Source organism: Eptesicus fuscus, chromosome 2 (genome assembly GCF_027574615.1).
Source record: "Eptesicus fuscus isolate TK198812 chromosome 2, DD_ASM_mEF_20220401, whole genome shotgun sequence".
Lineage (NCBI taxonomy): Eukaryota > Metazoa > Chordata > Mammalia > Chiroptera > Vespertilionidae > Eptesicus > Eptesicus fuscus.
In genome coordinates, this window is record NC_072474.1 from 8883600 (window position 1) to 8906797 (window position 23198).

Here is a 23198-nt window from a genome sequence, read left to right on the forward strand (position 1 = left end):
TAGGTAACTAACTTTTTCTCTTGCTGCTTTTAATAGTCTCTCTTTGTCTTTTGCTCTTGGCATTTTAATTATGATGTGTCTTGGTGTGGTCCTCTTTGGATTCCTTTTGTTTGGGGTTCTGTGCGCTTCCTAGACTTGTAAGTCTATTTCTTTCACCAGGTCGGGGAAGTTTTCTGTCATTATTTCTTCAAATAGATTTTCAGTATCTTGCTCTCTCTCTTCTTCTGGCACCCCCATAATTCTGATGTTGGTACGCTTGAAGTTGTCCCAGAGGCTCCTTACACTATCATCCTATTTTTGGATTCTTTTTGCTTTTTGCTTTTTCTGTTGGGTGTTTTTTGCTTCTTCGTATTTCAAATCTTTGACTTGGTTCTTGTGATCCTCTAACCTGCTGTTGGATCTCTGTATATTATTTTTTATTTCAGTCAGTGTGTGCTTAATTTCTAGTTGGTCCTTTTTCATATCCTCGAGGGTCTCACTAATTTATCGTCGGTTTTTAGAAGATTCTTGATTAACCTTATAACCGTGGTTTTGAACTCTATATCCAGTAGTGGGGTGGACACTCTTGGTGCACCCCTTTGTGGGCTGTGTGCACAGTCTTGTTGTAGTTAAGCCTTGATTGTTGTTGGTATCACTGGGAGGAATTGACCTTCAGGCCAATTGGCTGTGAGGATCAGCTGTGTCTACGCTGGGAGAACTTCTGTGCTGGAGACACCCTTATGAGGTAAGACTTGCTTCAGTGGGGCTTTGGTGCTCACTGAGTCTGCCCCCTGAGTGTGTCCCTTATGGATCTGAGGAGTTGTAATCTGGATGGTCCTACTCTGACCCCTGGGTACACTGGCTCTTGGATCTCCAAGGAGGTGCAAATTTAGCCTCTGCCTGAGGCCACCCAGCAGGAGCTACAGAGAGATCTGCAGATTCCTCTTCATTGTTTGGGTTTTGGAGGTGCCCAGATGAGGCCCAGCTGTGAAGCATTGCAAGCTGCTGTGAGGCCTTGGGTCTTCTTTTGGATGTTCTGGGTCTCTCTGACTCAGCTGCAGTTTGTTAGGTAAGTTTAGATTTCAAAGGACCAGGCCATTCATATGCAGAAGCCTCTGCTCACATCTTGGATGAGGTGGGGTCTCAGGGCGGAGCAAACAGCAATGGCTTCCCATCAGCCCTGCCCTAAGAGGCCCCCAGGTCTCAGTGTCCCTCGGTAATCGCTACAAGCACCTCTGAGAGAAAGCCGCCCTCGAGTTCTGCCTGAAGCCAGACAGTCCAGTCGCTCCCCATATGAGTCTGGGTTTCCAGAGTCTCTCCCAGAACTGGAGTTCAGAGCAGTCGGGAGCTTGTGTCTCCCTCCGGATTGAAAAAGCCAGCCACGTACTCAGTTGCCAGCCCTCTCCGAGCACACCTCCGTACCTCTGCACTTTACTTCCGCACCTCCTCTGAGTCTCAGTGTGCTTTTCTCTTCCCTTCTAGTTGTAGAATTTCCACTTAGCCAGCCTTCCTGTGGTTCTGGATGATGTCCATTTTGTCTTTTAGTTGTGGTTTTGAAGTGGTTGTGCACGGCAGCAAGTTCAGGTGTTTACCTATGCCGCCATCTTGATCTAACCATTTCTTATTTGTGACCTCTGTTGGGTCAAGTATGCTTGGCCTCTAGGATACTCTGTTCCTTCCTTAATTTGAGGAACGCCAGTTACTAAATCCCCATTATCTAAGGTTTCTTTGTTTCATTAGAGTCTGAGCAACTTTTCTTCGTTTTGCTCTTCTTTTAAGTAGGTGGAGAATGGAGGTTCAGGTGTTTCCTGATTGCCTCTACCTAGTGGTGTTTTTTATGCTGTATCTGTTCTGCAAAGCTTCTATAGTCAGAGAAAATCCTGGATGATTTTCCCCTATTGTCCTTTTTTGTTCCACCAACCACACTGAATCTGAAACCAGACAACCAACAACCAATCAATTGGTCCTGGCTGCCTGTCACTAATTGAGCCAATACAGCAGAGACAGTATTGAATCATAAATGAGCATTTATTCCAATAAAGCCGGCAGTATGGGAGAGCAGCATGTCAGCCACGAAAATCAGCTCTGTACCTCCCCGCGCCCCCCCCCCCCCACCCCTGCCCCATAAGCCAGCTGCTTATATGGGGTACCTGGACAAAGATAACATGGGGAAGTGGGCAAAAGGAATAGGAATGGGTATGATTTTTACAGATTGCAGGCAATGTAAGCAATGTGTCTGGGGGTTTCCAAGGGCTAGGGGCATCCGGGACTCCATTGTTTGCTTTCTCCAAAAAGGCTGTTAATCTTTGCATTAATAGGCAGATTTGGGGAGGGGAGGATGGGCCACATTTCCAGATGACCTCCTAGGTCCTGTGTACAATTCCCAGCCAGGTTAGAATGTGCTGTCTTTAATCAGAACAAAACAGTCACAGTTAACAGAGCATGATTAATATTTCTTTTATTTATTTTTTTTTTAATATATTTTATTGATTTTTTACAGAGAGGAAGAGAGAGGGATAGAGAGCCAGAAACATCGATGAGAGAGAAACATCGATCAGCTGCCTCTTGCACACCCCCTACTGGGGATGTGCCCGCAACCAAGGTACATGCCTTGACCGGAATTGAACCTGGGACCCTTGAGTCTGCAGGCCGACGCTCTATCCACTGAGCCAAACCGGTTTCGGCAATGATTAATATTTCTTAATAACATTTCTACTAGCTGTTAACATAAAAACATTTCAAACCTGTAAAGAATTTTTGTGAGTTTATTTGAGCCAAACTGTTGACAATTGCTGGGAAGCAGAACCTCAACAGATTGAGGTAATGCTCTGGAGAACGGTGGGTTACTTCTGTATTTATACACTAGAGGCCCAATGCACGAAATTCGTGCAAGAGCAGCCCCCCTTCTTCCTGCTGCTGGCACCCAGGACCCAGGTTTCCCTTGCAGAGGGAGGCCCCGCCCACCTGCCGCAGTCCGACAGTCAGTTTCCTGGGCCTCCCTCTGTGGGGCGATCATGGGGCAATGGCCGGACCCCGGACTAATCGCATCGCACCTGCCTTGGCTGGCCTGGCACCCAATAGCATGGCCCCGATGGTCGTGGTCCTGATGGTCGTTCTGCTATTTGGCTGTTTGGTTGATTTGCATATTGCACTTTTATTATATAGGATTGCAGTCAGCGGAAGGGATGTAGGTGGGTTACATGAAATCCACTAGTGATAAACTAGAGAGGTGGGAGAAAGCAATGAGGGGAAAACCCTGGGATTGGATAAAAAGTAAAATGATAGACACATACTTAGGTGGGTGCAGGAACGATTAACAATGAAGGAATTTGTGGTATCTGTCCTGATGCCCAGGCACATTAGGTTGTGTCTCAAGGGTCCAGAAAAAGGGAAGTTAAAAGTTACCCAGACATTTCAAGGGTATGTTATTATAGATACAAAAAGACAGGCTCAGTTAAGGTAAAGGTTGACCTTGTCAGTGAAGATACCAGCCTAGGATATAACTACCCACCATAACTGCTTTTAGTTAAAGTTTAATTTCAGACTATCCTTTGTGGTTACTTTAGTTCTCTGAGTTTGCAAGACTGCCATGCAGGCCTTCCCTGAGCTTGTCAGGTTAGCATGTGGCCCCTTTTTGTCCACATAGCTAGTCCCCAGTATTCTATTTCTGCCCCTAACAAAACCACTGTCAACTATTGGCAACTCTTTGGGCTTCTATTGAGTTGCTGTTTATCACATAGTGGGAAAGAGAGGCTCATAAAAGAACTCTGTCTTCCTGAAGGGGAATGAAATTTGAGGATCTTTAAAATCTTGACTACTCACCTCTCCATCCTACTACATTGAGAGGGAAGAGGTTGGGCAAAGTGAAAGAGGAATTATGGGGCTGGTCTTGGAGCCTTTCAATGTGACCATAATTACCTGCCTTTAGGTGAAAACAGTTATGTATGTCTCTACTACACATTGGGCTTCTTTTAGGTTCTGGTAATTAATTTGTAATTTATATTCCCTGTTGGAACATTTCATTAGGTTCTGAAGAATTTTTGAGAGTTTAAAGTGTATGGCTAGTGAGTGTTGTTAACTCCGAGCACAGAATTCCTGTCACTAGCCTATTGCCACATACCTATATATGATAGTACATATTTGCTGAATTAACATTCTGTAGAAGAATTCAATGATTTTTGTGTCATAAGGCTAGACTCCTAAGATACCTTTCTTTGCTCTAGCTATTGAGAAATATTTCCTTCTGTTTTTCTCTTCTAAACTGTATATGAATTTCTAAGTTGCATATTTATTTCTCACAGAAGTTAATTATAGCTAAAGATACTTGATGTCTTTGGTCTGGCATGATTAGTATTTTCTGTGATAGGTTTTTTATATTTATATGATGTCAAAGAGTTATTGGTATAGTTATAAGTTCAGCAATAAGAGATGCTTTAAATCTAGACTAATAAGTTCTTTGGGTTGAAATAATTTTTTACTAAGTATTACAGAATATAATTATATGGTTTATTGCATAGAATCTTAATTTCTAGGTGTCAGGTATAAAATGTGTACATAAGAAACAAGCTAAAACACGTCTAAGACTATGTATGCTCAAGTACGATTCCCTCAAAAATTTTACATAGCAATAAAAATTTTTTAAATTAGAATGGATATAATTTACTTTTGACTTGAGGGTTTTTCAACTAAAACCTCATAATTGAAATGTTCTGCGGCATAACAAAATCAGGACTGGGGATTATTTAAAAAATTGAATAGATTTTTCAGCTTTCATTAGGATATATGATTGTATCTGCTGCCTTAAAATTTAAGTATCTAGCGGAAAAAAAATCCTTAATCTTTTATGACCTAATATAATGCCACTAGAGGCCCGATGCACGAAGATTCATGCAAGAATGGGCCTTCCTTCCCCTGGCTGCCGGCACCACCTACGCTCTGGCTGGAGCCGCCTTTCTGCCTTCACACTGGCCTGGAGCCACCTTTTCACCTTCCCACGGTGCCCAGAGGCCCAGAGCCACTGGGGTGTTGCGGAACGCCTGCATCATCGCCATGGCGACGACTCAAGCGTCCCGCCCCCAGCCGCTTGGAGCCTGTGTATGCAAATTAACCTGCCATTTTTGTTGGGTTAATTTGCATACTCACTCCTGATTGGCTGGTGGGTGTTGCAAAGGTATGGTCAACTTACATGTTTCTCTTTTATTAGTGTAGATATGCAGAGTCATTGAATGCTTTTTGATGCTAATATTAGGTGGGAACCTATAGGACTTTAGGTTCAAGTAAATTTCAAAAACAGATGTTCGAAATTCAATTCTTAGAGCTATTAAGTAGATGTTTTGGTAAATCCCGCCCGCCTCCCCCCCCCTTCCCCCCTCCAACCAATCCTCACCTGAGGATATGTTTTGAGAGAGAGAGAGATATCCATTGCCTCCTGTAAGCACCTGGATCTGGGATCAAACCTGAAAACTTTTGGTGTATGGGACTACACTGACTTGTGAGCTACAGGTTATCCAGTGTTATTATGAACCAATTAAACCTTTTAACTAGTATAATGTTATTATGGAAAGCAAACTTAAGTTTTTCTGCACCAAAACCTGATAAAGTTTGATTTCACATTGAATTACAGGTTCTTCTGGGCCCCTGCTGAAGATCTGTCCTGAAAACTGTGATTAAGTAAATTTTTTGATAGAGGAAATTTGTTGCTTCTGTTTATCAAGATGATTACAACACCTTCAAAACATCCAGGAATTCACTTGTCCTCAGAGACATCTTCTCAAAGGAGAAATATGCCCATTCATGCAGTCTTTTTTGACAGCATTCCTTCAGGGACACTTACTCCTGTAAAAGATTTGCTGAAATATCAGAACTCCTTTTTAAAATTGAATGACCAGAAAAAGAATCAACTCTCAGAAATGACATTTTTTCAAGATAGAAATGTATTTCATTCTACCATGCTAGCAGAGCCTAGCACCTCTAACAGTCTTCTTAATATTGATATCAGTGCTATAAAGCCCAATAAGGATGGATTAAAAAATAAAGCAAACTATGAATCACCAGGAAAAGTATATCAAAGAATGAAAGAGAAGGTAATGTGTAATAAGAAAGAACAAGCATCACCAAAAAGTGAAAGTAACAAAATTTTTATGCATAATGGAGCTGAGAAAAGAGTATTGCAGCATACCTACCTCTGTGAAGAAAAGGAAAACAACAAATCATTTAAATCAGAAAACAGCTTATTAAGAGGTTAGTTATATTATGTGTTGGTTAAAAAGCTATAATGTGTTATTCATTGTGTCTAGCACTGTTTTAGGTACTCAGGATACGGCCGTGAACAAAATGGACAAAAATCCCTGCCCTCTTGTAGCTAATTCACATTCAAGTGGTGGGGATCAGATACAGTAGGTAATTTTTATGGTATAGTAGAAGTGCTATGGAAAGAAATACGTAGCAGAGTAAGGATGATAGGGAGAGTTAGAGTAGGTTGTAATTTTCAGTGGGATAGTCAGGATATGCTTCCAAGAGAATGTGACATTTGAGCTTAAAAAAATGAAGAAGGTAATAGATACAGATAGGTATCTTGGAGAATGGGGAAGGATGATCCAGACAGGTAATAGCTGGTACAAATGCCCTGAAATTTCTTATTTCAGGAGTGTGCCTCACAAATTCAAGGACTAGCCATGAGATTAATGTATCATGGAATGAATGTACAGAGCTGGGGAGGTGGGGATAAATAAGAGGGTCAGATAATGTAGAGCCTTAATAGGTGAATGTAAGATTTTTCGGCTTTTATTGTGAGCAAAATAGGGAACCATTGGGAAGTTTTAAGTAGAGGGATGATAAGATCTGACTTATGTTTTTAAAATATCACTCTGGCTGTTAATTTGAAATAGTTATTGCAGTAATCCAGGTGAGAGATGGTGTTGGCTGATCCAAGTGGTAGCAGTGAAGATAAGAAGTGGTTGATTCTGGATATATTTTAAAGGAAAAGCCAATCACATTAGCCCATATGGGGTGTGGAATGTTAGAGAGGTTATAAAGGATGACTCCGTAGAGTGGTTTTTTTCTGTTGTTTGGCTTTGTTTTTATTACCCAAGCAACTGGAAAGATGTGGTGATTTATCTGAAATGAAGCAGATTGAAGGAGAAGTGGGATCAGGATCTCAGTCATTTTTGTCATGTGAATTTCCATGTCTTTTGAAAATTTGGGTGTAGATGTGAATTAGGCTGTTGAAAAAAAATTAGTTGGAATTAAAGGACATAGTCCAAGTGAGAAAAATATATTTGGGAATTACTAGTACCTAAATGGTTTTTAAAACTATGAGATGAGATGAGATGAGATGAGATGAGATGAGATGAGATGAGATGAGATGAGATGAGATTATCAAGGATTAAGTGTAGAAAGAGAAAATATTCAATAATGAGTCCCAAAATTTAGAAGTTAGAATAAAGGATAGAAAGTAGTAAAGGCCACTTAGAAGATAAGGAAGAAGAAAAATTAGGATTGATACTTTGGCAGCCAAGACATCAAAACTAATGCTGCAAAATTAGTCGGGTAAAATGAAGGCTGAGATTTGACCATTGGGTTTAAGAATGTGGAGGTCATTGGAGACTTTGATTAGAGCCGTTTTGGTGGAATGATGGAAGCAAAAACATGATACAAGAGGGTTTAAGAGAGAGTAGAGACAGAAGTTGACAGTGGTGAATGTAGACAACTCTTTTTGAGAGGAGCTAAGAAATATGACATTAAAAGATTTTATTGTTTTTAATGATTGGTGAAATAACATTTTTGTATGCTGTTGGAAATAATCCAGTAAGGAAGGAAAAACTGAGATTAGAAGTCTGATACCTTCAGTAGCTGAGAAAGAATAAAATCTAAAAGTGGAGATTTGGCATCTCTAGCTGGTTTGGCTCAATGGCTAGAGCATCGGCCTGTGGACTGAAGGGTCCCAGGTTCAGTTCTGGTCAAGGGTACATTCCTCAGTTGCAGGCTCAATCCCTGGCCCCTGTCAGGATGTGTACTGGAGGCAACCAATCGATGTGTCTCTCATGTCCATGTTTCTCTCTCTATCTCTCCCCTTCCCTTCCACTTTCTAAAAAACCAATGAAAAATAATATCCTCGGGTGAGGATTAACACACACACACACACACACACAACACACACACACAAAATAATAATAATAATAATAATAAATTAAAGTGGAGATTTAGGAAAATAAAGAGATCATCAATCAAACAGGAAGGTAGGCAGTGTTGTATTACTTTAGAAATAATCTGAAATAGGAAGTAAAGTCAGCAGCTGTGAGTGAGTATAGGAAACAGGTATTGAAATTTGAGGAGGTATGGAAGTTTGAATAGTGTAGGAGACTGGAAGAGTGAATGGTCTAGGCTTAAATTTAATTTTCTGGGCAACATTAAGAACCTAGCTGAGATTTGTGGACATGGATTTAAATAAGACCAATCAGTATGGTTGTGAGTATTCCTCTTGCCCTATTAACTGTATAGGTGCTGGTGGGGAATAGGCAAGGAGTTGGATTTTAGCAGGATTGTAATTTTGCTAAATAGGATGAAGTGAGAGAAAGACAAAAGTAGTTGGGGTAGCCCTTTCAGCAAACGATATGGTAGATGCTCATTTAGTAGACTAGGAAATGGAACTTACAAAGAGGTTTTATCTACCCTGTGTGTCACAGATAATAAATGATGGGCTGAGAATTAAATACAGGTATCTGTTTGAAAGCCCACAGTCTTAATTACTATACAGTAGATTGTGGGTGCATTTTTGTGTTTCAAAGACAGTGATATATTTTGACACAAAAAGAGTTCTCTAGGTGAGCTTAGGCTGGAGGTGGGGGAGTACACAAAATAGTCTGTTTCTCATACAGCCTGGGAGAAAAGGGAGAAGCAAGGGAAATACGCACATTAAAGCACATTTTATATGTAATTTGGAATTAGAGGAAGAAATGAGTAACTGACTGCTTTGAGACTCTGATGACTCTTTCCCCAGAAAAGACACATATATACAAACACAAATTTTGTATGTAGTTTCAGAGACCCTCTGCATGGATGTTGGACTCTCAAATAAATGACCCAGGTTATAAACAGCATGTTATATTTGATCAAATTATCTGCTTTTCTTTACTGCATTGCCCTGCCATTCCAGTAGAATAAGTTAAATAGAAATTTATCCTTTTATAGCATGTCATTATAATAAAATCTTTATAGCCCAGTTGGCGTGGCTCAGTGGTTGAGCGTTGACCTATGAACCAGGAGGTCATGATTCAGTTCCCGGTCAGGGCACATGCCCAGGTTGCAGGTTCAGTCCCCAGCATGGGGTGTACAGGAGGCAGCCAATCAATGATTCTCTCTCAACATTGATGTTTCTTTTTATTTTTTTTAGAGAGAGGGAAAGACAGAGAGAAACATCAATGTGAGAGAAACACATCGATTGGTTGCCTCCTGCACATACACCGCCCAGGGCCCAGGCCAAGGAGGAGCCTGCAACCAAGGTGGGTGCCCTTGACCAGAATCGAACCCTGGACCCTTTGGTCCACAGGCTGATACTCCATCCACCTAGCCAAACCAGCTAGGTTTCATTGATGTTTCTAGCTCTCTCTCCCCCTCTGCTTTCCTCTCTGAAATAATTAAAAAATTGTAAAAAAAAAAAAATCTTCATATTATGATTCTAAGGCCAAAGTCGCACACTTAAAGCATATTCACTCCTGACTTTTTTCAAGTATAATATTTGAAATTAAACATAAAATAATTTAGTTTAATGCTCTAGGAGGTATAGCAGAATAATATGTAAGCAATACTCAAAGTTCTTATTGTTTAGTTTATATAAGCCTACCAGATTTGTGTATTTGAAGATCTGCTAAAGAGCTGTCAAAGGGGTATAAATTATTATTGAGTCTCATCATTTTGATTTTTAAAGTATAAGTTACAACTTGTCAACTATTCTTTCATATTTTAGAAATTTACAGCAGCCAGAAGCAGACTTTTCAAAACTGGATGGTACTTCATATATTATATATACCTGATTTTATTCCAGATCTCTAGGCTTCTAAGTTCAGTAGTATATTTTTGTCTAAAGCTGGCAAGATGTAACATGACATTTTTTAAAATGCTTTCTCAGCCTGCCAGTGTGATTCAGTGGTTGAGTGTAGACCCATGAGCCCCGGTCAGGGCATATGCCCAGGTTATGGGCTCTACCCCAGTAGGTGGAGTGCAGGAGGCAGCTGATCAGTGTTTCTCTGTCACCATCAATGTTTCTATCTCCCTTCCTCTCTAAAAATCAATTTAAAAAGCATATATTTTTAAAAAAGGATTGAAAGGAGGTTTTAAAAAAATTCTCAGCATAATGTAAGTATAGAGAATAGGTTGAAGGCATGAGAAAATAATGAAGGAAAAAAACTTATGTAACTAATATGTTATAAAAGTCTATGTGCCTATATTTGGTCATTACTAAACCTAAGTGTTTATTTAAATATTTTTAAAAGGCATTTTTTTTCCTTCTCAGTGACTAACACATCTCAACTTCTTTCTTTAAAAAAAATCTCAACCTCAGTCCAAGAAGTTCCTCTAGAACCATCAAATATTTTACTCCCAGTCAAGCCAAAGATTCAATGTCAACAAGCAAAGAAAGCGCCTCTGCACAATTTAACTTACGGTAAAGTGCTTTTGGTTTTCTTTTTTGGTTTGTTATTTGAATGTATTGTTAAATGTTCTAGATAATTATTTTCCCTGTGTAGGCAATAAGCTTTGACTGTGGATGAAAGATCTACAGTCAAAGCTTTTATGCTAATAAAAGCCTATGTGGCCATCATGCCCTCATGCTGTGATGCCCTCATGCCGTCACACCGTAACAATCCATCACCAGGAGGCTGCGTGTGCAGTGGGCATGTGTGCGTGTGTGTGGAGCCGCAGAGGCGAGTTTTGGGGTCCTGGCGGCAAAACGTGGCCAGGCTGGGGGTCCCGGCGGCTCCGCCTCCGTGCAGCGGAGCCGTGGAGGTGGAAACCCTAGCGTGGGGTACCCCGGCTCAGGCCTACCTTTCTGGGGCAATCCATCGAGGAGCCCCAGTTAGGTGGGCAGGGCCTACCTCTTTGGGGAGATCGATCATGGGGATCCCACACTGTGAGAGGGCACAGGTCAGGCTGGGGACAGCCTCCCCCACCCCCTCGAGTGCATGAATTTCATGCACCGGGCCTGTAGTTAAATCATAAAAGGCAGAAGCACTCAGAAAGACTGGGCAGGAGGGTAGAGTATTCTTAACCTGAAGACTTCTTCTTTTTTTTTTTAATAAATCTTTATTGTTCAGATTATTACAGTTGTTCCTCCCCCCCCCCCCCCATAGCTCTCCTCCACCCGGTTCCCCCACCCCCCCACCCTCTGCCCTTACCCCCACCCCCGTCCTCATTCATAGGTGTACAGTTTTTGTCCAGTCTCTTCCCTCACCCCCCACACCCCTTTCACCCCGAGGATTATCACTCCACTCCCTTTCTATGCCCCTGATTCTATTATATTCACCAGTTTATTCTGTTCCTCAGATTTTTTACTCGATTTTTAGATTCACTTGTTGATAGATATGTATTTGTTGTTCATAATTTTGATCTTTACCTTTTTCTTCTTCTTCCTCTTCTTAAAGAATACCTTTCAGCATTTCATATAATACTGGTTTGGTGGTGATGAACTCCTTTAGCTTTTTCTTATCTGTGAAGCTCTTTATCTGACCTTCAATTCTGAATGATAACTTTGCTGGGTAGAGTAATCTTGGTTGTAGATTCTTGCTATTCATCACTTTGAATATTTCTTGCCACTCCCATCTGGCCTGCATAGTTTCTGTTGAGAAATCAGCTGACCATCATATGGGTGCTCCCTTGTAGGTAACTGTTTTTCTCTTGCTGCTTTTAATAGTCTCTCTTTGTCTTTGCTCTTGGCATTTTAATTATGATGTGTCTTGGTGTGGTCCTCTTTGGATTCCTTTTGTTTGGGGTTCTGTGCGCTTCCTAGACTTGTAAGTCTATTTCTTTCACCAGGTCGGGGAAGTTTTCTGTCATTATTTCTTCAAATAGGTTTTCAGTATCTTGCTCTCTCTCTTCTTCTGGCACCCCCATAATTCTGATGTTGGTACGCTTGAAGTTGTCCCAGAGGCTCCTTACACTATCATCCTATTTTTGGATTCTTTTTGCTTTTTGCTTTTTCGGTTGGGTATTTTTTGCTTCTTCGTATTTCAAATCTTTGACTTGATTCTTGCGATCCTCTAGTCTGCTGTTGGATCTCTGTGTATTATTTTTTATTTCAGTCAGTGTGTGCTTAATTTCTAGTTGGTCCTTTTTCATATCCTCGAGGGTCTCACTAATTTATCGTCGGTTTTTAGAAGATTCTTGATTAACCTTATAACCGTGGTTTTGAACTCTATATCCAGTAGTTTTCTTTCATCCATTTCTTTCATTTGTGACCTGTTTCTTTGTCTCCTATTTTGGCTGCTTCCCTGAGTTGATAGAGTGGCTTTGTGTGTTAGTGTCCTATAGGGCCCAGTGGCTCAGCCTCCCCAGTTACCTGAGGTGGACACTCTTGGTGCACCCCTTTGTGGGCTTTGTGCACAGTCTTGTTGTTGTTAAGCCTTGATTGTTGTTGGTATCACTGGGAGGAATTGACCTTCAGGCCAATTGGCTGTGAAGATCAGCTGTGTCTACTCTGGGAGAACTTCTGTGCTGGAGACACCCTTATGGGGCAAGACTTGCTTCAGTGGGACTTTGGTGCTCACTGAGTCTGCCCCTTGAGTGTCTCCCTTATGGATCTGAGGAGTTGTAATCTGGATGGTCCCACTCTGACCCCTGGGTACACTGGCTCTTGGATCTCCAAGGAGGTGCAAATTTAGCCTCTGCCTGAGGCCACCCAGCAGGAGCTACAGAGAGATCTGCAGATTCCTCTTCATTGTTTGGGTTTTGGAGGTGCCCAGATGAGGCCCAGCTGTGAAGCAGTGCAAGCTGCTGTGGGGCCTTGGGCTTTCTTTTGGCGGGTCTGGGGCTCTCTGACCCAGCTGCAGTATGTTAGGTAATTTTAGATTGCCAAGGGCCAGGCCATTCATATGCAAAAGCCTCTGCCCACAGCTTGGATGGGGCGGGGTCTCAGGGAATCATCAAGGCAGAGCAAACAGCTATGGCTTCCCGTCAGCCCTGCCCTAAGAGGCCTCTGGTTCTCAGTGTCCCTTGGTAATCATTGCAAGCACCTCTGAGAGAAAGCCGCCCTCAAGTTCTGCCCGAAGCCAGACAGTCCAGTTTCTCCCTGTATGAGTCTGGGTTTCCAGAGTCTTGCCCAGAACTGGAGTTCAGAGCAGTCGGGAGCTTGTGTCTCCCTCATAATTGAAAAAGCCAGCCCTTTCCGCGCGTGCCTCTGTACCTCTGCACTTTACTTCCGCAGCTCCTTTGAGTCTCAGTGTGCTTTTCACTCTCCTTCTAGTTGTAGAGTTTCCACTCAGCCAGCCTTCCTGTGGTTCTGGATGATGTTTATTTTGTCTTTTAGTTGTAGTTTTGAAGTGGTTGTGTGAGGCAGCAATTTCAGGTGTTTCCCTATGCTGTCATCTTGGTTTCTCTCTGAAGACTTCTTTTTAATATTAAGTTTTAAATTTTCCTGTTTTTCTTTTAATTTCATATGAATCTTCTGAAAATTTTGTTTGACTTTGTGTTTTTTTTTTTTTTTTTTTGCAGAGCTTCCAATTCTGAACCAAGAACATGAAAATGTTTCAGCTGCAGGAATCTCCAACAGAGCATTAACTAGAGCTCAGTTGGCAAAACAGATTCTTTCAAAGGAGAATACAGTTGCAACCACTAAGTTCAAAAAGAACACATTTGTTTTAGAAGACATTAACTCTACCTATGAAAAATCCCAAAATACTACTACTGAGACTCTCAATACTAACTGTGTTTCTGTTAAAAATGACAGTCAATTAATGATTTCTGATAATGAGGTCAGAATAAAAGGGACTTCACAACAGGAAATTAAGGGAAGAAATGAGAAAACAGTGCCCAGAGAAACTGTTCTTCCAGGTTCTATAAACGACACATGTAAAATTGTACTTGCAACTCCAGGGTTTAATGTAACAATACCTCAGGGATCAAAAAGACACACTTCAAAGCTTCTTCCAAATATATGCCAAACTACTACAAATGGAGTTAAAAATAATAAGGTAGGAAAACTTTTAAGGCAGATATGTATTTTTGTTTTTATCCCCATTCTTTAAGAGCTTGAGCTCTTATGTTCTCTCATTACTACTATTTAATGTAGAGGCAGTGGGTTGAAAGCAAGAAGGCCCAGGTGTTAAGTCTTACCTTGCTTGATTATTAGTTGCATAGCCTTCAACTATTTACTTACTCCCTATGGGGATGAACACTGATTTTATTCCTGTTTTTAATTTCCCCCTCCCTGATTCTTGGGGTACTTTTAATAACAAGAGAAAGGAATTACGTATAGCACCTAAAGATTTGAGAATTTTTTCTGTTGTAAAGTAACTGATCAATAAAGACTTCAGACCATCAAACTATGTTACATTAGGACATTTGCTGAAGAAACTGGAATGGAACAATAAGTTCAAGGAGAAAGATAAAAGGTTAAGTTTATAGTTGTTAAAGGTTTGTCCATTAATTTTTAAAAGGATGATGGTGGGCATTTTCCAGACAGAAGCCAGGGTCTTTATGAAGTCCTCAATTTCTACCCAACAGCTCCTTAAAATATTAAATCATGTCATTCTCTGCTCAAAATTCTCCAGTAACTTCTTATCTCAAGAGAAAACACTAAGCCTTTATGTGGTTTACAGAACTGTACATAATTCAATTCCTGGAGATAACCAGCCTCATCATATAGAGCTCAACAAATATTTGCTGAATGAATATTTTGACATTCTATATAAGCAATATGGTATGGGGTTCTAAAGCCAGAATTCCAATTTAGTACCCATCTGTGCCACTAACTAGCTATGTGTGACATGGGCAAGTTATTTATATTACTTAACTAGACCTTACAGAGTTTCTTTATCTATAAAATGAAGTTAATATCTCTCAGTGTTAGGAGGATAATCTGAGTCAATGCATCTAAAGTGCTTGGGACAATATCTAGTGTTAACTTTTATTTTTACTTATGTGATGTACGTGTCTCAGGTAGTTCCCAATGTGAAAGTAGAAAGAATTTTATTGCCTCTTCCCCAAATCCTACCTATAATTTTTTAAATGAACATAAATGTGAAGTACAGTAACTAACAGCACTGTTCCATTTTTAACATGTTTTTCTGACTCAACATAAATTACCACTGGAGAATGTCTTTATATATAAACTTATAATTTTATATATAAAGTAAATGACTTGTCAAATTAGTCGTTTTATTTATTTATTTATTTTTAATATATTTTATTGATTTTCCACAGAGAGGAAGGGAGAGGGATAGAGAGCTAGAAACATCGATGAGAGAGAAACATCGACCAGCTGCCTCCTGCACACCCCCCACCGGGGATGTGCCCGCAACCAATGTACATGCCCTTGACCGGAATCGAACCTGGGACCTTTCAGTCCGCAGACCGACGCTCTATCCACTGAGCCAAACCGGTTTCGGCCAAATTAGTCGTTTTATGACCTTTGGCTACATATCTCATCAGAATTAGTTCAGTGTTAAATTGTTACATAATAGAAACAATTTCCTACCACTGATGTTCACAGAAATTTTCCTTATAATAGAATTTTACTTGTCCTAAAATAAGGAATTCTCTGCTATTCAGATTTTGCTTTGGAATAGAATGCTGTTAAATATAGATTCCTAGCAATTACCTTTATAGTTTATAAGAAATTGAATGCAACTTCAAATCAACTTTGTAAAGAAAAAATATGTGCTGTGAGTTTTTAGGAATAAGAGTGATGGTGACATACATGTATATTACACAACTAACCCCTTTTCTCCAAGTTATTGGGTCTTTGGTGGGACTTAATGTTTTAATGACTACCTTAGGATTTTAGGTGATTCCTCCTCCCCTCCCCACTCCCCCCAGGGATTGAGATATTAGATAATAAGAATATTTAAAGTATAATTGATTCTGGATTGGAAAGAAACTATGCAATAAGATTTCAGCGCAGTCTTTCTCGCCATTCATTTCTGTTTTGTTTACAAGAGTTTTATCTTATTGCTATTTAAAATAGAGTATGATTTTTATATAGATGAGCACTAAGGAATCATTTGGATTGCTTATGAGTTTTTTCTTTTAATTTAATGTAAATTGATTTTGTAATGCTTTATGCTACAAGTAATGCAGAAAATATATACTTTATTTTATGTTTAATAGGTAGTCCGGCTACAGGAATGGATGATTAAAATCATCAACAATAATACTGCTATATGCGTAGAAGGAAAATTGATGTAAGTATAACATTTGAATGTTCATATATATATGTATGTATATATTACCATTGATTTCAGAGAGGAAGGGAAAGGGAGAGAGACAGAAACATCAATGATGGGAGACAATCATCAATCAGCTGCCTTCCTGCACATACCCCACTGGGAATGGAGCCCATAGCCTGACTAGGAATTGAACCACGATGACCTCCTAGTTCACAGGTCAATGCTCAACCACTGCGCCTCACCAGCCGGGCTTAAATATTCTTTTAATAAAATAAGACACATAAGAGCTTAAAAGGCGAAGCATGATCAATAAACAAAGACTGTCTAGGTTGCAAAGTAAAAGCAAAAACGGTAAAATGACTATATATTGATTGTAACCAGCTTTCTTATTTTTGCCTTATAGGTTATTTTTAACCCTTTGCACTCGCTTGCTTTTTTCTCGATACCTTTATTCTAATGCTAACCGTGTTGAGTCACACTTGACATCCAAGTGCAAAAGGTTAAAATAGTGACAGCTCAAAGTTTTATACACAGTGCTTTATTTTTTCCCCAGAGGTTTTAATAAGTTGACTGGTATTTGCTGCTTAATTACATTTGGTTAGTTAATATTTACTTACATGCATTTTAATTCAGGGTCTCACATCTAAATTTATATCTGGGATAACCAGGTATAAATTATTGCTTCAGACAAGGAATCAAAATTATTTTAAAACTTTGTCATACAGCTACATATTAAAATAGGGCACTTTCTGGTTCTCCCTAAAGTGAAAGCATTATTGGGTAAGGGCTTTGCTTAATTCTGCTAATCTACTAGCACCATTTCCTATTCTTCAAAATCAATATCTTAGTGATTTAAAAAAATTTTTTTTGTATAAAAAACAACAACACGTAATTAAAACAACACAGGATATCACTATTCAAAGGTACTGGCCTGGAAATTTATAAGTTGAGTATATAAACTCTGTCTTGCCCACTCCATTTCTGCCTGCTGTGTGCCCATTTTCTGAATATCCAAGAGGCAGTGTAGCTTGCCTTGGTTGGAATTCTATTGCTGCTGCTTACTGACTGTATGACTTGGGCAGTCTCAGTTTTTTCATCTGTACAGTGGTGATAATAATACTACTACTTTTTTTTTTTAGTTATTTTGAGGATTAAATGAGTTATATTTTTAAAACTTGAGAACCGAACTTTAAAGAAAAAAAAAAAAACAGGATGAGAAGTAATATCGTATTAAGGTATAATATATGAATTTAGTACCATTTGACCAAATGTATAGAACTTAATTTCATTATTACACTTAAATTTAGTATGTTTATTGTTAATTATTTAGTAAATTGGAGAATGTTCAACATTTATCTAATACATCTTCATATTTCATTATATTTTATACTATACGGATTCATGCACATTGAAAGGAAATTAATTAGAAGAAATATTTTAATATTGCTGGTTTGCCCTTTCTCTATAATAGAAGTGTCAGAGATGAAAGAAAATTAGTAAGATGTATATGAAAATAATACATAAATTGATTAATAGACAATAGCAACATGATATAACAACAAAGACATAAAAACAACAAAAACATGATATAAAATCAACAAAAACATGATATAAAAACAACATTGATATAAACAATGACTGATAAATTGATTAAACTGCATGCGTGAGTAAACGTTTATTTTTAAACTAGAGGCCCAGTGCACAAATTCGTGCATGGGTGGGGTTCATCTGACTGGCCTGGCCCAATCGGGGTGGATTGGGGCTGGGCCTGTTGGGAGGAGGAGATGGCAGGAGGTTGGCCGACCGGCCCGCCCCTGATCAGGGCCCAATCAGGGCCAGGCCAGCTGGAGGAAGGGGCCAAGGGTGATTGACCGGCGGGCCCCACCCCCGATTGGGGTTGGGGTGCCAGTTGGGGGTGGGGGTGGCCATGGGGAGGGGCTGTGGGCTGTGGGCCAGCTGGCCCCACCCCTGAATGGGGTGGAGGGTGTTGATCGGGGACCAGTGGCCTGAGGGAGAGGCCGTGGATGGTTGGCCAGTCGGCCCTGCGCCTGATCGGTGTGGGGGGGCCGGTGTGGGGTGGGGCCAGGCGTGGGGAAGGGCTGCAGGAGGTTGGCCAGCCGGCCCTGCCCTCTATTGGAGTGGCGGGGGGCGGTCAGGAGTGGGGCCAGCAGGGGGAGGGTCTGTGGGCCGATCAGGGTGGTAGGGGCCCGCCAGCTGTGGGGAGGGGCTACAGGGGAAGGGACTGCAGGAGGTTGGCCGCCCAGCCCTGCCTCTTATTGGGGTGGGGGGGGTGTGATCAGGGATGGGCTGGCTGGGGGGAGGGGCTACAGCCTGATCAGGGTGGTGGGGGACCATCGGGAGCGTGGCCAGCTGGAGAGAGGGGCTTCAGGAGGTTGACCGCCCAGCCCTATTGGGGTGGGGGGGTGCGATCAGGGGCGGGCCTATCGTGGTGGGGTGGGCTGATTGGGGGTGGTACTGGGGGGAAGAGAAGGGAGCGTTTAGCCGGCCCCACTCTTGATCCGGGTGGGAGAGTTCGATCAGGGGCAGGCCAGCAGGGAGAGAGGGGCCGCAAGGTTGGCCGGCCAGCCTCACCCTCTGATCGGGCAGGTTCACTGGCCACAGTGGGCGTCATAGTGACCGGTTGTTAGGTTGTTACGGCCATTACGGTAGCTGGTTTCTTATATATATATAGATTGCCAGTTCGCGTCATATGTACCGGACAGACGGTTGGTCACTTTAGCCTTTTATATATATAGATATATATAGATTTATCCTTAGCTTCATTTGAGGAAATATAGAGTAGATTTATGGGTAAATGATTTGATATTGCAGTTTGTTTTTTCCCTGGAACTTCCTTTTGGTACTTTCCAAAGAGGAGGGTAAAAACATTTGGCTGTATAGTGAGGATTGAAAATCCATAAGCGTGGATGATCCAAACTATAAAATTGCATGAAAGCTAACACAGTATAGGCCCCAAGAAGTGGTTTAGGAAATCATTCTTTGGAAGCTTAGCATCAGGATGGAATTGCAAATATTGTCAACACCAGATATTTAGAGATACTCTCTGCTTCCTTACTAATGATGTATTTTATACATACTGGTGCTCTGAAATCACATTAAGTAAGTAGTTGAATTCTGCTGCAATGTTTGGCCCTCAAATGTTTATAATCCTATATAATAAAAGTCCAGGTTGCGTCACGCCCTCGTGCAATGTCATCACAAGATTGCCACTTGCACAGTGGAGGCGGGGCCCAACAGCTGCTCTGCGCCGTGAGGCCTGGGGGTCCTTTGGCTACATGCAGTGCAGAGGAAGCCAGTCCCGCCATCTCCACCACCTTGCGCGGAGGAGGCAGGTTGCTGCAGACGAGGGCAGTTGTGAGCAATCAGGCCGGCAGGGGAGGGCAATTGGGGGTGATCAGGCTGGCAGGGGAGCAATTAGGGGGTGATCAGGCTGGCAGGCAGAAGCGATTAGGGGCAGGCTGGCAGGCAGGCAAGTGGTTAGGAGCCAGCGGTCCCGGATTGTGAGAGGGATTGGGCCTAAACTGGCAGTTAGACATCCCCTAAAGGGTCCCAGATTGGAGAGGGTGCAGGCTGGGTGGAGGGACACCCCCTCCTCCATGCACGAATTTCGTGCACCGGGCCTCTAGTCTATATAATAAAAGCCTAAGTGACCCTTACGGCAGAATGACCATAATGACAGGTTGCTATGATGTGCACTGACACCAGGGGGCAGACGTTCAACGCAGGAGCTGCCCCCTGGTGGTCAGTGCACTCCCACAGGGGAAGCACTGCTCAGCCAGAAGCTGGGCTCACGGCTGGCAAGCGCAGCGGCGGTGGCGGGAGCCTCTCCTGCCTCCGCGGCAGCGCTAAGGAGCAGTGTACCGAGCAGTAAGGAGCAGTGAGCAGTCGGGCAGTAAGGAGCAAGGGATCCCAGACTGCAAGAGGGCACAGGCTGGGCTGAGGGACCCCCCCCCTCCAGTGCACGAATTTTGTGTACTGGGCCTCTGGTTGGAATATAATATTGTTAATGTAGCTGGAATGCAAATTTATTACTTTCTATTATAGTTTGATATACTTATCTATATCCATTGTGACTTCTGTGAATATTTTGGCCTTAACTAAGCTATTTTTTTCTCCTAGAGATGTCACTAATATCTATTGGCACAGTAACGCAATTGTAGAACGGATTGAACACAACAAACTTAAGACATTATCAGGCAACATTTATATATTAAAAGGGATGATAGACCGGATTTCCATGAAAGAAGCAGGTAATGACTCATTATTAATTGATAAGTCATTTTAATAAGTGAATTAACCATATTTCTAATACTAATATAATTTTTTACTTTTAATTAGGTGTTTTAAAACCGTGAATCAGTTAAAACTAAAAATTAAAAACAGAATTGACCACATTATGTAAAATTATTTGACAGTTTAAATAAGTCCAGTGATATTTATTTATTTATTGTTTTAATTAAGTGAAGTGTTCCTTATTTGGGAAGAATTGCTTTATAAGAATATAATGTAACTCCCTAGGTCCTCACTTAGTTGAACCTGCCCTGCATAGCCCCGGTCTTGGTATAATCTAATTTTCTGCCTGTGACTTGCACACAGCTAATAGGGTTGAAGAAAACCACATCTGAGCAGTCCACTTTAAATTTATGATTATTAGCAACAAATTGTGGTCCTTAATGCTACTTGGTATCCTACCACATTTCTCCATTCACTCTCCCATTCTCCATAATGACTACTTCATATATTTTTTAAAAATATATTTTTATTGATTTCAGAGAGGAAGGGAAAGAGGGAGAGAGAGAGAGAGAGAGAGAGAGAGAGAGAGAGAGAGAGAGAGAGAGAGAGAGAGAGAGAGAGAGAGAGAGAAACATCGATGATGAGAATCATTGATCGGCTGCCTGCTGAATGCCCCCTACTGGGGATCGAGCTCGCAACCAGGGCATGTGCCCTTGACCATGGATACTCAGGTCCAGAAGATGCTTTGTTTAAACCTCAGTGGATTCCCATTAAATTTAGAATGATATCCAAACTTCATATGACATTTGTAAAAGCCTGACATTAATAATGCTCTATTGGTTGACTTGGATGTTTCTCTCTCTCTCTCCCTCTCCCTTCTTCTCTGAAATCAATAAAAATATATTTAAAAAAAATATATGAAGTAGTCATTATGGAGAATGGGAGAGTGAATGGAGAAATGTGGTAGGATACCAAGTAGCATTAAGGACCACAATTTGTTGCTAATAATCATAAATTTAAAGTAGACTGCTCAGATAAAAAAATAATTCTTTATTGTTGAAAGTGTTACATATGTCCCCTTTTTCCCCCCCATTAACCCTCACCAGCCTGCCCCTGTCCCCCCACCCAGGCCTCCATCCCATTGTCTGTGTCCATGGGCCATGTATACAGTATATGCATACCAAATCTTTGGTTGATTATCTCCTACCCTTCCTCCCCTGCCTTCCTGAGATTCCTCACTCTGTTCCATGCTTCCATGTCTCTGGATTCACTCTGTTCATCAGTTAATTTTGTTACTTAGATTCCACATATGAGATAATGTGATACTTGTCTTTCTCTGACTGAATTATTTCACTTAGCATGATACTCTCCTGGTCCCTCCATGCTGTTTCAAAGAGTAAGCGATTCTTCTTTTTTATTGCTGCATAGTATTCCATGGTATAAATGTACCACAGCTTTTTTATCCACTCATCTACTGATGGGCACTTGGGCTGTTTTCAGATTTTAGCTATTGTAAATTGTGATGCTATAAACATAGGGTGCATATATTCTTTCTGATTGGTATTTTGGGTTTCTTTTAGGACATATTCCTAGAAGTGGGATCACTGGGTCAAATGGCAGTTCCATTTTTAATATTTTCAGGAAACTCCGTACTGTTTTCATAATTGCTGCATCAGTCTGCATTCCCACCAGCAGTATACTAACTAGGGTTCCCTTTTCTCCACATCCTCTCTAGCACTTGTCATTTGTTGATGAAACACTTAACTTGGCTTCTAAAATACCATATTCTGATTTTCATGCTGTCTCACTCCCTGTTCCTTCTTAGTTTCTTTGCTCGTTTTTCTTTTTTCTTTGCCTCTTAATAATGGGGTAGACTAGGGCTTTTTCTACATTCAGTACTATGCTGATTTCTTTGAGGCTTTACATATTAATCTATGTGGTGACAAATGCCAAATTTATATACTCTTCTAGCCACTCAACTCACTTTCCATCTGCCCATTTGACATGTCCATTAGGATGTCTACAGGCATCTCAAACTTAATGTAGTCATGTATCACTTAATGACAGGGATTCATTATGAAAAAACATTGTTAGGTGGTTTCGTGTTGTGAACATTATAGAGTGCACTTATACAAACATAAATAGTGTAGCCTATTACACACCTAGGCTGTATAGCATAGCCTATTGCTCGTAGGCTACAAATCTATACAGCACATTACTCTACTGAATACTATAGGCAATTGTAATGCAATGATAAATATTTGTATATCTAGATTTGTAGAAAAGTTACAGTAAAAATATGGTATAAAAGATAAAAAATGGTAACCTGTGTAGGTCATTTACCATGAATAGAGCTTACAGGATGAATTGCTCTAGGTGAGTCAGTGAGTGAGTGTTGAGTGACTGTGAAGCTAGGACATTACTGTACACTACTGTAAAGTTTATAAACACTGTACACTTAGGCTACATTAAATTTATAAGAAAATATTTTTCTTCAATAAATTAACCATAGCTTACTGTAACTTCAACTCTAAACTTTTTAATTTTTTTAACTTTCAGCTCTTGCAATAACTTAACTTAAAACACAAG

General features: G+C 40.8%; 1 protein-coding gene across 1 annotated transcript in view; it reads left to right on the plus strand.

Moving 5' to 3' along the window:
• The first annotated feature begins 5693 nt into the window (after nucleotides 1-5693).
• Nucleotides 5694-23198, plus strand: part of MIS18BP1 (MIS18 binding protein 1) — a 53903-nt gene continuing 36398 nt past the window's right edge. The window contains exons 1-5 of the mRNA XM_054725431.1: nucleotides 5694-6219; nucleotides 10532-10639; nucleotides 13681-14159; nucleotides 16297-16370; nucleotides 20496-20626. Of these exons, the coding sequence (XP_054581406.1) occupies nucleotides 5694-6219; nucleotides 10532-10639; nucleotides 13681-14159; nucleotides 16297-16370; nucleotides 20496-20626 (1318 nt within the window). The remainder of the gene's footprint in view (nucleotides 6220-10531; nucleotides 10640-13680; nucleotides 14160-16296; nucleotides 16371-20495; nucleotides 20627-23198) is intronic.